Here is a 15,254-nt window from a genome sequence, read left to right on the forward strand (position 1 = left end):
TAACAGTGTCTTCTCTTGCCTCATTTACACACTACAGGTGCACAGACTGATCAACAGGTCCTGACAGCAGCCACGCACTCCTCAATCCCGAGCACACCTCCTTCCTCTTCTATCTTAGCCTTGCCCCCACAGATACCTCCTTAAAACCCTCAGCACTAAACCTCCAGTCCCAACTACAAGTGCCGCCACAGAATCCGACCCCATGTCAGACTGGCCTTTATTTTACTCTCAAAATTACCCCTGCAGTCTCCTTGCTTCTGGACTCCTCTTTCACACATCCCTCATTCTCCCCCCTCCACTTCTACCAATTTGTACAACAAATGCTAGAAGTAATGGGAGATACGCTGTGTGGAGTGCTGATAAAGCCTGAAAATGTCAGTGTAAAGTCCATCGCTGATGGTGAGCGTTTTAGACCATTTAATGATGCAAACAGCCCAGTGAGGCACAGGTGCCACAGACTTGACGCCACTGGTCTATCCTATGCAAATGACTTATCATCAGACCTGTTGATGCTCTTATAACTACAGGGAATTCTCTCCTCACAATACCGGGACACAGCGACAGAGTCCAAACCACTCAGATGATATAACTGAAGAGGTAAACAATATCTCTGGACATATCAAGCTGAAGACACATCATTGGGAATCAGTATACTAATAAAACCTTCATATTAATTAAAAGCCTTCATATTAATTCCCCATCCTACTAAACTTCAACTGTCAGTATCAATGAAGGGAAAAAATGAAATAAGCAAATGTATACACACACAGGGTCATGGGAAACAAGGCAAGAAAAGACCCCAAAGGCCTCTCGGCTCTGCTGAGGGAGATCGTGGAGGTACACGGTAAAAGGAAAGCAAATGCTAGGTAACAGAGCTCTAGGAATTGTTTTAAGAAGAGATGAAGAAGCTTGATGAATTCAAAGAGGACATAACCCAAAAGTTTATGGAATTATATTCCAAAAGCCCCAGACATATTTGGGGGAAAAACAAACAAAAAATTGGAAGAGGAAGCTAAAATATTCAATACATGAATGACGAATTTTTGTGGCCCAAGATTTGCCACAAAAAACCCCAAGATTTCGTTTCACACTTTGGTCATCATCAAGATGGCAAATGACAAATGCAGGTGGGGCTGCAGGGATGGAGGAAACTCGCTGTGCTGTTGGTGGAGATGGAAACCAGTGTGAACATGGTGAAAATCCATGTGGGGACTTCTCAGAGAACTAAAATCGGAAATCCTACTTGACACAGTGATTGCCCTTTTAAGTAGTTTCCTAATAGAGCTAAATGCATCCTACTCCCGTGAAAGATGCACACCACTGTTTACATAGCAACACAATTGATAATAGCTAGATCCTCAAAGCAGCCTGTATGGCCATAAACAGACTAGCAGATTAAGAGAATATGGTATACACACCTAATGGGATACTGCTGGCTATAAAGGAGGATAGATTCTAGATATTTGTAGGGAAATGAGTGCACTAAAATGTATAATGTTGGGTAAAATAAGCCAGAAAAACAATCTTAAATACCCTGTGATACCCATCCAGTGAGAAAGGTGATGTACAGAAAAGTGACAAAATAAAGGATGAGCAGAAGGAGATACACACTAGCCAATAAAGTATGCTTACAGCAATTATGTAAATATATGGAAATTAGACAGTATCCTATTAAATACACAGTGGCTTATGGAAGTCATGGAAGAAATAAGGCAGTTTTTGCAACTGAACAGCAATACTAGTGTAACACACCACAACTGATGGGATGCAATGACAGCAGTCCTGAGGGGGAGGTTTGTAGCTGTGAGGGTCACACATCACAAAGCAGAGGGAGGCCAATAACTCAGCCATGAACCTCAGCGTCACAGAAGAACAAAAATGATCCAAACTTCAAGCGAGGACAAAGAATGAAATTATGAAGATCAGGGGAGAAATATGTGAAATTGAGGCAAAAAATGACAAAGAATTGATGAGTTGAAGAATTTACTCTTTGGAAGAACACAAAATAAACAAATCCTTAGCCAAGTTAAATAAGGAAGGAGAGAAAGTATTGAAATTTAGAAGTAAAAAGATTGAGAAATAAAAAAGTTAGAATTACAAAATTGAAATCATAATGAACATTCCTGAAGTAACAATGCTTATTAATAACTTTGCAGACTTCTATGCCAATATTTTAGATAATACAGAATGGATAGATTACTAGATGTATATGAATTACCAAAACCGAACAAACACAATTTTAAAAAACCCAAATAATCCAATAACAGGCAATGAAATTAAAGCAATAATTTTTTTAAAAAAACTACCAACTAAGAAAACTCAGATCCAAATGGGGTCATTGATGAATTTTACCATAACTTCAGGGACTTTCTAACGTCAGTACTTCTAAGCTTTTTAATGAAGTTGGAAAGTACAGAGAACTCCCAAAGTCATTGCTGGAAGCTATCATTCCCCTCAACAGGACCCTGGCAAACACCAAAAAAAGATCGTACATCATAACTAAGTATGCCTCATCTCAGAAATTACAAGAATGGTTCCAGTCAATAAATATGATGTATCATATAAAGAGAGGCCAAAAGAGAAATCACATCGCCATCTCAGGAGGTACAGTAAAGCCTTTGAAAGCCCCAGCTTCCTTTCCAAATAAAAGTGCTGCAGAGAATAGGCATGGCAAGACCTTATCTCAGTCTCACGGAAGCCTTTTATGATGAACCTATTGCCACCATCATAGCAAATATGGAAAACTGAGAGCTTTTCAACTTAATTTTGAAATGACTAGAGAATTATGTTCCCTGATGCAACGCATCACTGGAGAATGCTGTTTTGTTCCAGTTGGCTTGTAATCAACAAAGAGGTTTTGTTTTTAACGTTGATGTACTTTGATTATGATTAATATGTTAGTAAATGAGGATGGAAGATACCAATAACATTATTTATCAATGTTTCATTCATTCAACTCATGGAAAATTTAGAAATTTAGAAATTAAAGGCTAGAACTTGCAAGTTTCAGTGTCAGGTAGCTCCATGCTTCACAGAAAGAGTAGGCATGCAATTATAATCACACAACTAAATGACGTACTGTTGGTCATACATCTCTAACAGAGACATAATCTTAGTCTTTTGACTTTTTTTTGTCTTTTCGAGACAGGGTTTTGTTATACAATTCAGGCTGGACTAGAGTTCGTTTTGAATCCAGGCTGGTCTCGAACTTGCAATGATCCTCCTGCCTCAGCCTCTTGAGTGCTGACATTACAAGCATGTGCCACCATACCCAACCCAGTCTTTTGACTTTTAACGTGGTTCTGTTCAGAACTGTTGTTCGGTTAAAATACATTGGAATGTGAGGCCTGCTCAGTTTTGTGACAGATATAGTGCCACCAAATAAACAAACAAATCAATAAACCACAAGCTCCTTCCTGCCTTTGCAAAAAAAAAAAAATTACAGTTTGGAAAAGCGAGCATATGAATCACTAAAATACAAAGCAGAGGGGAGGAAATGCTTGAGAAAAAGAAAAATTCGAGATATTTCTTGGAATAAATCAGGAATGACCCTACCGTACGGAGACACTGCAGATTGGTTGGATACAAACAGATGGAGACTAGGGGTGAACAAAAGCATTCTGTGTGTGAGGTACACAGGTGGGGAACAGCAGGGCCTGTGTTTTCAGAGAGGAGCAGCCAGTCCTAGCTGAATGGAATGCAAGTAAGTTACTTGTGATGGTGTGAAGGCAGCTGACTCTGAGAAGTAGATTTTGCTCGGATTATATACATGAGGAACATTCCACAGGTGATGAATGACCGAACAGGTGAAGTCAGTGGTTTCAGATGTGTGGTTGCCAGTTCATTTGTCTTTGTTCCAACATAATAGACCACGCTTCTGTCTGTATATGAAATAAGATGCTGGAAACTACATCAGGATCTCGTCATGAGAAGGGCTGGGTTTTGTTTGGTGTAGTTTGAATCTCTTTCCACCCACCATCTCAGCTTCTTTTCTTCCTGTTCTACTCTAGGCTGAATTTGTATCTGATCTGGCTCCTGATGAGAAATGACTGCTAATGACAATGGGGACTCGAGTGGTGGTAATAATTCACAGGCTATCAAGGGAGCAGGTAGGGTAAAAGGCTTAAGGATGCACTCAGCAATCGTGTTATACTGTGGGGCACAGCAGGTTAGATGGATGGCTGCACTGGGACACTGATATGGACTTCTCAGATTATAAAGAGCAGAGCAGCGCCCCTGCTGTGGCTCACAGTGGCCATTGGTTGTCAGAGATGACAACTCCACTCAGGATAGATGACTCAGGTCAGATCTTCTTTGAGTGGAACCTGCTCACCATATGGGCACTGCCTTGGCCAGGCGTGTTGTCCTCCTGAGCTAGTGAGTGGCTGGGAGGCAGTTAGGAATTAGTCCTTGCAAAGAGGATGAGCTCTTTCATGGCGCCTGTCCTGTGGAAACGGCTGTGGACAGGGGAGAGTTGCAGGTGGATGGCTGTCCCTGGACCTGGGGACCTGCGTCTTCAGTCAGCTCCACGAGGTGGCAGTCTGTGAGGAAGATGTTCCGTGGGGCTCCTGGTCCTTGTGGGTGATCCTGGGAGTGGCAGCGTTTGCAGGGAGGAGAGATCACGTTCCGGAACGCTGCCTGGAAGCGGCGAGACAGTAGGTTATAGATAATGGGGTTGACAGCAGAACTCAGGTAGAAGAATACACCTGGGAAGTAAGGATTAGAAAGGACAAGCTGAGAGGAAATGGAGAGAGAGGCACGAGAAGGAGAAGCGTAACTAGGGAAAGCTGGACTCTCTGTGAGCACCTCTTTTGGGAAGTGATGATAGATACAAAACTCTAATTGAAAAAACAAAATGCTCTGAACATATCTACTTCCTGTGCACTTAGGAATAAACACAGAAAGATTAAAGAGTCTAGGAGAAAAATTCAGGCTGTTATGGGACTCTCTGAGATGTTCAGTAACTTCTTTTGATCTCAACTTGTTTAATTAAAGAGCGTGTTCCCCACAGCATTAATGAGAGATGCTTAAGTATCAGAGGAAGAGAGAGATTTTTTTTTCTCATTGGAATTTAACTTAAATCTATAATTTGAAAATGCAAATAATGGGAGGAGAGAAAATGAGCCAAGCCAATTCTCTGCTAAGATACCGTACGTTATAGTGCTTAAATTCTCTACAAGGAAATAGTCTCCTGTGTTCCTCTCCTACCTATTCATTTCTCTTAATGGATTTTCCACCTGATTGAATAATTTCATTTAACCATTTACTTTTTCCATCATATGCCTTGCAATTGTCAGAAAAAATAAATACTGATTGAACTTCTATTATATGGCAGGAAATTTGAGGTGCATTGGAAGGCAGTAAATTTAAATTTTGCTCTTCAAAGACTTGGCTTAGGGTGTAAAGGCAAGAGCTCTGGCAAAACTCAGCAACTAACAATGTAACTATCAAAAATTATCTTTGAAGAGCAAAATGCGGCATATTAACAAAATTACTAAAATGATTCACATAATAGCATGAACACAAGGATTGTAGTTGCCTGAATGATCCAGTGGGGCAGGAGGTGGTAAGTGGAGCCTAATTAAACCTTGAAATGTGTAGGAGATGGTTCAGAAAAGGAGCAGAGCGGTATTGTGTCCAGAAGGCACAGTGTATATAAAGTTGGGAAAAATACAGGACTGATGTGCAGAAATCTGTCAGCTGGTATGATAGTTGTATAGTCCTTAATGAGAGGCAGTAGTTTGGAGGACAGAATATCCAGTTAAGGGTGCTTTCTATAGCATTTAAAAGGACAGATCTCATCTGGTTGAAAATGTGGAGTAAGGAAGATGATATTTTAAAAGATTAATGTCTTTATCAAAGGTAGTATTTGAAACTCTTAAATATGGCTGCTGTGGAAAGTGGAGTCAACTGTTCAAGCCCCAAGTGAACTTTCACTGCTTTCTAATTTATCTAGGCATGGCTTGTTTTTTTTTTTTTCCACATTGACCATAGCCTGCTAAGTACAACCACGATGACAGAAAAATAGACAGCGTGTTCAGTATGCATATGTGTACTATTGTTTTGGTTTTATGTACATGTTAAGTTTAATTCACATACATTCATTCCATCCCATCCCGTCCCACCCCACCTCACCTCACCTCACCTCACCTCACCTCACCTCACCTCACCGATAATTTGAGAAGCCCAGAGAAGCAGCCAGTGACTAGCAGAGAGGAGAGGCTGGCAATCGTGAGAGTCTAAGAGCAGTGCACAGTGGTTGGGGAGGAGGTTCTAGGGGCTGTTGTCTGCTCTGCTTTTGTGGGAAAAACTCGGAGCTTGACTTCCATGGCTTGGACCTGAGCCCTGTGCCTCTGGGAAAGGCCTTTCTCCTTGAGGAACTGTTGGTCTGAATAGAAAATGGCTAAGGATGACACGCCCTTCACAGCTGGTGATAATGCAGAATAACATGCAGCACTGTACAGCCTGGAAGCTCTGTAATGCCTGCTGTTTCCTGTGTGCCTCGCTGTCAGCTTGTGGTTTTCTAGAGCAGGCATCGTGACCACTTTGTAGCTATCGGAGCTTGGGCAGGAAGCAGCCAGGTGCTCTGGTTCACTCCAAATATGAATGGCACAGCTGGGTTGTAAATCCAAGTTCTCAGCCTCAGTGACTCTCTGGTCACTGTTTCCCTCACGTTCTATGGTGTCCTCGACAAAAACATAAAGTCACGGAAAAAGAGACCCTGCTGTTGGTGAATCTCCTTTGGTTGGCTTCCATGAAGCAATGTGAGACTTTAGAGACATGATGTTTACTAAGTAAGTTCAGATTCATTCACATGGCCATTGGAAGCAAAACAAAGAAATAACCTCTTGACTATTTTCCTGCTGAATTTATTGCACTCAAGAATTGAGTTTTTCCAGAAAGTAGCGTCTAAAGTAACTTGTATTCTGAGTAACATTTTAGTCTTTCTTTTCAGACCATGATACACAGTGTAGTAACTGTTACCATTCCGTATTGTGAAATTTGCTTTTTCACAAAAGTAGAAAGAGTGCTCTTTATATTTTCTCTATTAATGTCTACTTGTATTACACTAAAATAAAACCAAAGTAGCAACTGTTATTTTAACCTGTGAAAAGCCTCATTAATCTCTGAATAAAATTAAAATCAAGTATTTTCATCACTGTGGTCATGGGCAGATCCCTGCACTGCATTGCTATACCGAAGCGGCTACGTACGATGGGGATAAAGTTGAAATTGCCTGGACATTTGTCGAAAACCCAGATTAACCAAATTTTTTACCTGATATCACGTGGATGAGGTTAAACACAGCAGCCAGGGGCTCCGTCCACTCCTCCACAAAGCTGAAGAAGAGTCGATCGATGTGGAATGGCGTCCAGCAAATGCCGAACACTAAGACCAACACGACTGGCAAAAGACGGTAAATAGAGGATAGAGGAGGCAGAGGCGAGGGCAGGAGCGATGCTCATGCTGTTCCTTCTGGGGCTTCCCCCTGACATTACTCAGGCTGTAATTGTGGGTAAACTACAAGAGCCTCAAGACAGAATATTCAAACCTAAGAATTAATTGTACTGGGACTTGAGATCACTTTTCTATTTGATTATACAAGATCCAAGTATAATAAAAGTTTCCTTTAGAGCATTTATGATAGGACTGAATTTATTTTAAAGCTCAGGAGACGGTTTATTGTGGAAAGTAAATCATGTTGTAACTAGAGCGTAGGAGCCGTGGAAAGTGGTTGTCTAGATAGATAGATGGCACCAACTGGTGGATGTTCTTTCAAGTTATAGATTAATAGCACAATGCTGTTTGGATGTGTGAGTTCATCTTGTTACCATAGAAATAATTAGAAGTTTCTCTGATTTTGAGCATTTAAAATTCTGTGATGGCTGAGGAGGAGAGAGGAAGACTACACAACCACAAGCATAATGTGGCTTCGCGAGTATCTTTGATCAGGAGAGGACGTGTTTATTAAGGTCTACATTGCCAGAGCACGGAATTACCTCCAATTTCTCATTTTTAGCTCTCAAGACAGAGATTGGTGTTAGTTTCCCTTGGGGGCATGTAAGATAAGTATGTGTGTTTTTGTCTTTTGAATTTGTAGAATTCTTTCCTTTCTTGTGACATGATGCTGGGGAATGATTATTTAGGGGTTGAGGGAGAGATAGGGGTGTAGACAGAAACTGGTTTGCTATGAGTTGATGATTTTTTAACTTGGTGATGGGTCTGTGGCATGCACTGTGCACTTCTCTATCCTTGTCGTGTACGTAGGACCTGTACGTCCTGCTTGCAGTAAACTTAGTGCCTGTGTGATGCAACTTCAGGAATATTTAGAGCTTTTTCTAAACTTATTCCCCCAGGAAAATTGGTTCGCTTTTAAAATAATTCCCTTTAGTTAAATTTTTATTTGTGCTAAAATTCAAATGCTTCTAAAAGCAAATAGTTTATATTTTTTATTGTGAGTTTAATGTGAGTTTTACTGGAAGTAGATTATCATCAAAGAAGAAAGCAGAGAGATAATGAAGGTGTAGAGTTTTTGACCTCAAGTCAAGTGTCAGCAGGACCTTGAAAATTTCTGAGAAAATGATTATAGAATCAAAATAGCACTTTCAGTGCCTTCATAGTTTTGTTGTTGTTGTTGTTGTTGATGGATGGATCCAGGATAGTTACAGGTGAGCACTTCACAGGCATATTGACCTTGAAAATTCATTACTTTCAAACCTTAGGTTTTGCTTTGGAAAATATATAATAAATCTTTTCCTTATCAGTAACTCTCATGGATTGGTGCTGGATCATAAAGTTTTCCTATTTTTGTATTGAATGGATATTTTTATTCCACTCTAGTACATATTTTGTAACACTCTTTAGGGAGCATAGAGATCATCTCCTGGAATTTTTAAAGAAACATGTTATCTATACAGAAATATACTGTTTTGATTCCACATTACACAATGTCAGTGGAGTGACAGTTTAAATGTACTCCTGGCCATATATTCTCAATCTGGAAATAAAATATCCCATGAGGTCTCTTTGTGGGCCTCAGGAAGTTATGACACCTTAAAAAGGATCAGAAAATGTGTGTGTGTGTGTGTGTGTGTGTGTATTTACAAACTTCCTTGCTAGAGAGCCATTATAACTTCTATCATAGTTGTACAGAAACTCATAACACAGTAGCCTGACCATCACCTACCTTCTGGATTTACCAAGGGCAATGATGCTCAAAGGCTTGTACCACAGATGTGATGTACTGTGCACCACATGGAGTATAGTCAGTGAATGCGATTTAGCATGTTAATTTGAGGATTGAAAATCAGAAGTGAAATACAAGTGTGTGTGTGTGTGTGTGTGTGTGTGTGTGTGTGTGTGTGTGTGTGTGTCTAGGCCTGAGAAAGTGAAGCGATAGGATGTGATGCTATGTTTTGGAGTAATTTGCGGCCTGCTTCTCATAGCACTTTGTCAGTATCAAATGCAACTCCTTGTCCCTCAGAAACAAAACAAAGCAAACACATGGTGGACTTACACAGCATCTTTGTTACTGATTTTCTGGAAGGTCTCTGAATATTTGCAGTCACTTCATCTGCCTCAAGGGATTCATCTTTCCTCAGCTGAAAAATAACCAGAAAGTAATAGTGAGTACGAGAGGCCTTTTTTTTCTCTTCTGTTAAGATCTGAGAAGGGCAACATTCCTTGTTTAAGGACCAAGTTACATTCCCATGCCTGAGTCATTAAATGAACTGGTCACTAAATAAGGAATTGTAAATATATGAACATTACAGTATTCAGAACAACAAATGGTCAAAGGAAACTCCAGCTTGATGACTTGTATTTGCATGACATAAACAAAGAAATTATGCCCTTTAAGTCAGGTAGCTCTCAGGGTCACACAGACCCAAGTGTCCACTTGAATGAATAATACACTGAGCCATGTGTTTCTTGGCTATATTGACGTTCTTTATGTATATCCATGTTTTCATCAACTGAGGGGGAAAATCTTAAGAAATTTGCTCCTTTGTAGTCATTTTAGATCTTGAAATGAAACAGGGGGATTCCTATCCAGTAGTTTAGGAATAGGCAGAAGGAAACTGAAGCTTATCAGCTGTTATTAATACAACAGTAAAATAAATAATACAGCAGTTTACCTAGCTCAGTGGCTGCCACATGCTACTCACAAGTGATATATTATTGCAACACTGGCTATGAGCCTATCATAAAAACTTAATTTTTGGAGACAATTATTTATTTATATCTGTGGGCCCACTCAGCTTGATTCCCGAATCCCTTCTAGAAATTCTCTTTCTTCTTCTGCTTCTCACTCTGAAGCAGTACTTGCTGGTGCAGAGAAATGGCCAGCTGAACAGAGAAGGAAAGCGTGGAGGTTAAAGCAGTGTGTCACACTACAGACTTGAGCAAAGCATCTTCAGTTACAGCTGCTATAGTTTCAAATGCTGATGCTTTTAAAATTATAGTATTATATAATGTGATTATTCCATTTTTGACTTTCCATCCATATTTAAGAATAGAGAAAGTATATCGAGATCTCTCAGCAACTTCTTGATTGGTTGGTGTTAATGGTTCTCCATGGGAGTATCTCCATCTCAAAGCGTAATGTCCTTAGAGAAACATGGAGCAAGGAATTCACACAGTGCTTTCACCAACAGGCCTCCTGGGCACGTAGAGTTTGCACTGAAAGAAAATCATGTGCCCATTACTTATTAGTTGTTTTTGAGCTTCCTTAAGTTATGATGACCCCACTGGCTAAGGGAGGAGTGAAAAATGAAACCATTGTGTGTCTTGTACCTTGTTCTACCAGAATTTAAAGTGGCTGACATAGTATAATCGAAGCAATTTTTCTAGCCAATATTAAATGCCTCTTTATTATTGAATAATTTCTTTTGCCTTCCTAGGTTTAGAGAAGTAGATGTTAAACCATTAATTATTTCATTCCTCCCCCAGACTTTTGATTTTAAAAGTCAGGTGGCAAAAAAGAGGAATGAAAACCTTGCAGTCCTACAGGAAGGCTTTCTAGCCACCATCAGCCAGCTACACATCCAGATACAGGACATCATGGTGAAGGGGAGCCTTCTGGGGTGGCGGCAGGTTGATACGTTACTCAGATCAGCTGTGTATAGTAAATGAAGTAAATCTGTTAGCTGTTCATCTATGTGGTTCATGAAGACTTGGTTTCCTAAGAAGACATAAAGATGCATATGTGTAACTATCTTTACCACCTGAATATAATCCGTTTCCCCTCTGTGCGTGTGTATCTGTGTGCCTGCGTCAATGGCTACACCTACATCCATCTGTCTGTATGATGCGCCTGTCTGGCTGGTTGAATTCTGCTGCCGTTCTTGTACGCATACTCATGAGCTCACGCTTTAAAGGCGAATGCAGGGAAGGCATTTCTTCAGGGCTTCCTCCTAGCTGGAAGGGGATCTAACTTGCCCTGGGATCATCTGTTTTTCATCTGGATAATTTTCTGTTCCCAGAAAACACCTCTATGTAGGTTAATGTTCTAGAAGAGTAATGATGAGCATTTTAAAGCTTTCACTGACACAAGCAGCCCGCTGTGGCACGTGTATCATAGTTTGGCACCACTGTCCCAGGATGTCAAAGCATCACTGAGTCTTTAGTTGGAGTATGTGTGTGCCTTCCCTCCTATGATTCCATCAGTGTCACTTTAGTGCCTTCCAAAGGCAGTGGGACCCACAGTGATTCACTCCTTTAGACTTCCAAATAGTGTTAATAATTTAAATATCCTCAGGATCACCTGGGCCTCTTTAAAACTCTCACAGATAAGAAAGGCCCTTGAGGTGATGTCTCTCAGTTGTTTGTTTTCAAGGTAGAGAAGCTGGAACTCTGGAATGAGGGAGGTAATTTAGTTCATCCATGCGCCGAGCTTAGGGTCTAGCTGGAGAGAAATAAGGAATCTGCAAGACAGAACTATAAATTGTAATGAGGGGAAATCCCTGGGAGGCAGGAGCACCTGTACCAGGGGCAGGGTAGAGCCAGGGAATTGGGGAGCACCCCGTGGGGGTGACTGACGGATGGTTTAGAGGATGAATTAGTGCTAAAACGGGAAATGGCAGCAGCATTTCAGGCAGAAGGAACCACGATCCTGAGGCCAGTGTGTCAGAGAATAAGGGTTACCTGCCTAGACTTCGGTCTGGGGATATTTAAATTCTTCCAGGAGAGAACTTTGAAGCAGGCGGTTCCCCTCCTGGTATCCTGGTAACCTGATAAAAATTCATCCTTCCTGAGAACACAAAGCAATGCTAGGTGGTGTTTAACCTCTTGTCTGAGCTGTCAGTCAGCTCCTGACACAAATCAGCAATGGCTTTATCACAGTGAAACTCAAAGTAATGGGTTGTAGAAATATATTTTTTTCTCATATTTAAATATTTCCCACACCTTCACCCAATGATTGGTGTTAGATAAGATGATGTGAATAAGTTCTTGGTGTTTTTTTCTTTTTGTTTTTTAAATAAGATTGTGACGCTCAGGAGGATATAGAAGGCTTATACCTTGGTGATTTGAACAGGGGAGTTAGAGGCATGTCTTTGAGCTGACTTTGAGTGACAAAATCTGTGAATACAGGGGCCAGAGTCCTAACGAGGAACCTGGCACAGCTCTCTGCTTCATTAGATTGTTTCCTGTGCCTCGAAGTCTGTGGCCTTTAAAATTTGTTCTTTTCATTTAGACCTTGCTGTTCATTTTAGGATCTAGAGGTAGTTAAACAGCCACCAGTGGGGCACTCAGTTTTAACAATCACCTTTCTCAGAGGTGGATGATAGTAGTATATAAATTACCACATAACACATAGTGAGAGAGTTGTCTTGAAGGGTCTCATGTGAGTTTGTTTAACTGTTGATTTACTTATAACTCACACTGCTCCTCCTAAGAGTTTTTCATTTTTTTAAAGAGTCACAGACCATAAGAACTAGAAAGAGCCTAGATATGACCTGGTTGGACCTTTTCAATTTATACTTGTGGGAACTAAGGCCACGAGAATGACACACCCGTCCCAAGGCATACTGTAGGTGAGTGTGGACCAGAGAGTCGAACTGATCTCCTGTTTACTACACAATCTGCCTCGTAAATGAATTTAAGACTATCACAGTCCAGAATTGCATTTCTATGAATTCAGGTACAGAATATACTAGGAATGATATAGACTCATGCCGTTATCAAAAAAATCCTTGGTCTCACCAGATGAAATCCAGAGAAAAGATACAAAATAGTTTGCCTCCACAAGCATAGGAAAGGGACTTCCAACTGTATTGTTCGTGCAGTCTGAATGACATTTTCTTCCCCATGTCTGGTGTCTCTTCCTTACACTCTTTCACTCCATCCTGTGCACCCTGTTTAACCTCTCTTTTTCTCAGTCTTCACCTACTCAAGAGGAGACCAAGTTGATCTCACAACACACACACACACACACACACACACACACACACACACACGTCTAAATATATTTCAGTTTAATTTAATATTTCAACCAGAGGCTCAAGCAACCACAAGGGAGTGTTTGACTTAAAAGTTACATATCTGACTTGGTCCATGAAAAGGTCTGGATGATTTGTAGTTATTCACAGACCTAGTTGGTGCATAAAAATTTCAACATGGGCAGTAAATGAGAAGAGGGCAGGAAAGAGACAGCAGGCAGTGAAAAAGCCCCTCAGAGTGAGACCACCTGACCACACATCAGCTGATGTGCTTATTTAAAGTGAGTTTCCACCTCCAATGACCTAAGTTAGATTTTCCTGTGAGTGAAGGATGGATGCACACTGCAACTCAGTAAATTTTTTGGTCAGATCTTAGCATACTTACATCTGAGAACCAATAGAGAGGGAATAATATTGGGAGAAGGAGTAAATAACACAGAGCCAAGGTTTTAATATTTGTATACTTTGAAGCAAGCACTCTAACTTGTTAATGTCCCGTCCTTTTGCTATGTTCCCTTCTGATTCCAAAGCGCTCCAGCCTAAGGTTTTCACTGAACTTTGAACCAGTGCCAAGAGAAAGGACTCATCCCCCCATCCAGTTAGTGTGGGTACTCACTTGGAGCCCCATGAGGTAGTAGAGGACACTGATGAGCGTCATGGGCAGGAGGTAGAAGACGAGGGCGGTGACCTGGATGATGGAGTTGTAGATCCACATGGGCTTGATGACTGTACAGGTGGCAGAGCCGGGGACTAAGGACCCATTGGGGAAGTAGTGGAGCTTGATGCCGTGGACGCTTGCATTGGGCAGAGAGAAGAGGATGGAGAAGCCCCAGACTACGGCCAGGATGCAGAGGGCCCGCTGCCGCGTGCTCTCCAGCTTGGCACGGAAGGGGTAGAGGATGGCCACGTAGCGCTCCACGCTGACGGTGGTGACGCTGAGGATGGAGGCGAAGCACACGGTCTCAAAGAGCGCAGTCTTGAAGTAGCAGCCCACAGGCCCGAAGAGGAAGGGGTAGTTGTGCCACATTTCGTAGACTTCCAGGGGCATTCCCAGGAGCAGGACCAGGAGGTCCGAGACGGCCAGGCTAAACAGGTAGTAGTTGGTTGGTGTCTTCATCATCTGGTCCCGAAGAATCACCAGGCACACTAGGAGATTGCCTATGACCCCCACCACAAAAATCAGAGCGTACACCACAGTCACGGGGAGAAACAGGTGGCTGCGCCTTGGGCCACACAGGTAGGCCAGATAGTCCTCCGTGCTGTTCAGGTGCTTCCTCCAGGGCTCTCCCAGCTCCTGCTGGTGCAACCAGGAAGCATTGACCAGGTTTTCCATCGCTGACATCAAAATCCGAGACCTGGCATCCCTTGATTGAGGCTGTGACCCAAGCTGAGCCAGACTGGACAGAGGGCAGTCTGAAAAGCACTGCTCAGGGAAGGAGGCCGGCAGAAAGAGCACCTGAGCCCCAGGGCTGGGCTGCTCACAGCGCTGATGCCTTTTGAAGAGCCCCTGAGACAGAAGCCCCGCCCCCGGGCGGCTGTGGGCCAATGAGTGTGCTGCAGGCTGTGCTGGTTATTTGCAAGGAGCAGGGGCGGTGGGAGAGACTTTCTGAGCCACAGAACAGCTCGCACAGTCTGATGTTTGAACAAATAAGGAGTAGGCAGTCCCAACAATGCTTGGTGCAAAGTTGTGGGGGCCCAGACAAAAATAAAAATGAAACTTGCATGGTCACCACTGGCAGAATACAAATCCTGAACCCTGGCCTCTGTACAACATTACAAAAATGGGAGGTTAATGGATTTCTTATGTTATCTTGT

At 41.9% G+C, this 15,254-nt stretch overlaps 1 protein-coding gene across 2 annotated transcripts; it reads right to left on the reverse strand.

The window, feature by feature from the left end:
• Positions 1 to 2,618: 2,618 nt before the first annotated feature.
• Nmur2 (neuromedin U receptor 2) lies at positions 2,619 to 14,917 on the reverse strand. 2 transcript variants are annotated; one of them, XM_063230676.1, is made up of 4 exons: positions 14,056 to 14,917; positions 9,518 to 9,602; positions 7,279 to 7,404; positions 2,619 to 4,638 (listed from the first exon to the last, which is right to left on the reverse strand). In XM_063230676.1, the coding sequence occupies exons 1-4, from the start codon at positions 14,779 to 14,781 to the stop codon at positions 4,517 to 4,519; spliced, it is 1,059 nt and encodes a 352-aa protein (XP_063086746.1). In that variant the 5' UTR covers positions 14,782 to 14,917; the 3' UTR covers positions 2,619 to 4,516. The 2 variants fall into 2 exon arrangements, with proteins under 2 accessions (XP_063086746.1, XP_003464567.1); XM_003464519.4 differs by having other exon boundaries at positions 2,619 to 4,706.
• Positions 14,918 to 15,254: the final 337 nt, after the last annotated feature.

Source organism: Cavia porcellus, unplaced genomic scaffold (genome assembly GCF_034190915.1).
Source record: "Cavia porcellus strain 051 isolate PalLab524CR breed Dunkin Hartley unplaced genomic scaffold, mCavPor4.1 scaffold_19, whole genome shotgun sequence".
NCBI lineage: Eukaryota > Metazoa > Chordata > Mammalia > Rodentia > Caviidae > Cavia > Cavia porcellus.

Bases quoted from the DNA above. Each gene is read 5' to 3' on its own strand.
- Nmur2 (XM_003464519.4), bottom strand. From the start codon at position 14,781: ATGTCAGCGATGGAAAACCTGGTCAATGCTTCCTGGTTGCACCAGCAG. The intron at 9,603-14,055 runs GTGAGTACCCAC...GTTATTTTTCAG, and splicing joins ACTACCTCATGGGGCTCCAA to CTGAGGAAAGATGAATCCCT. The intron at 4,707-7,278 runs GTAAAAAATTTG...CTTACTTCCCAG, and splicing joins CCTCATCCACGTGATATCAG to GTGTATTCTTCTACCTGAGT.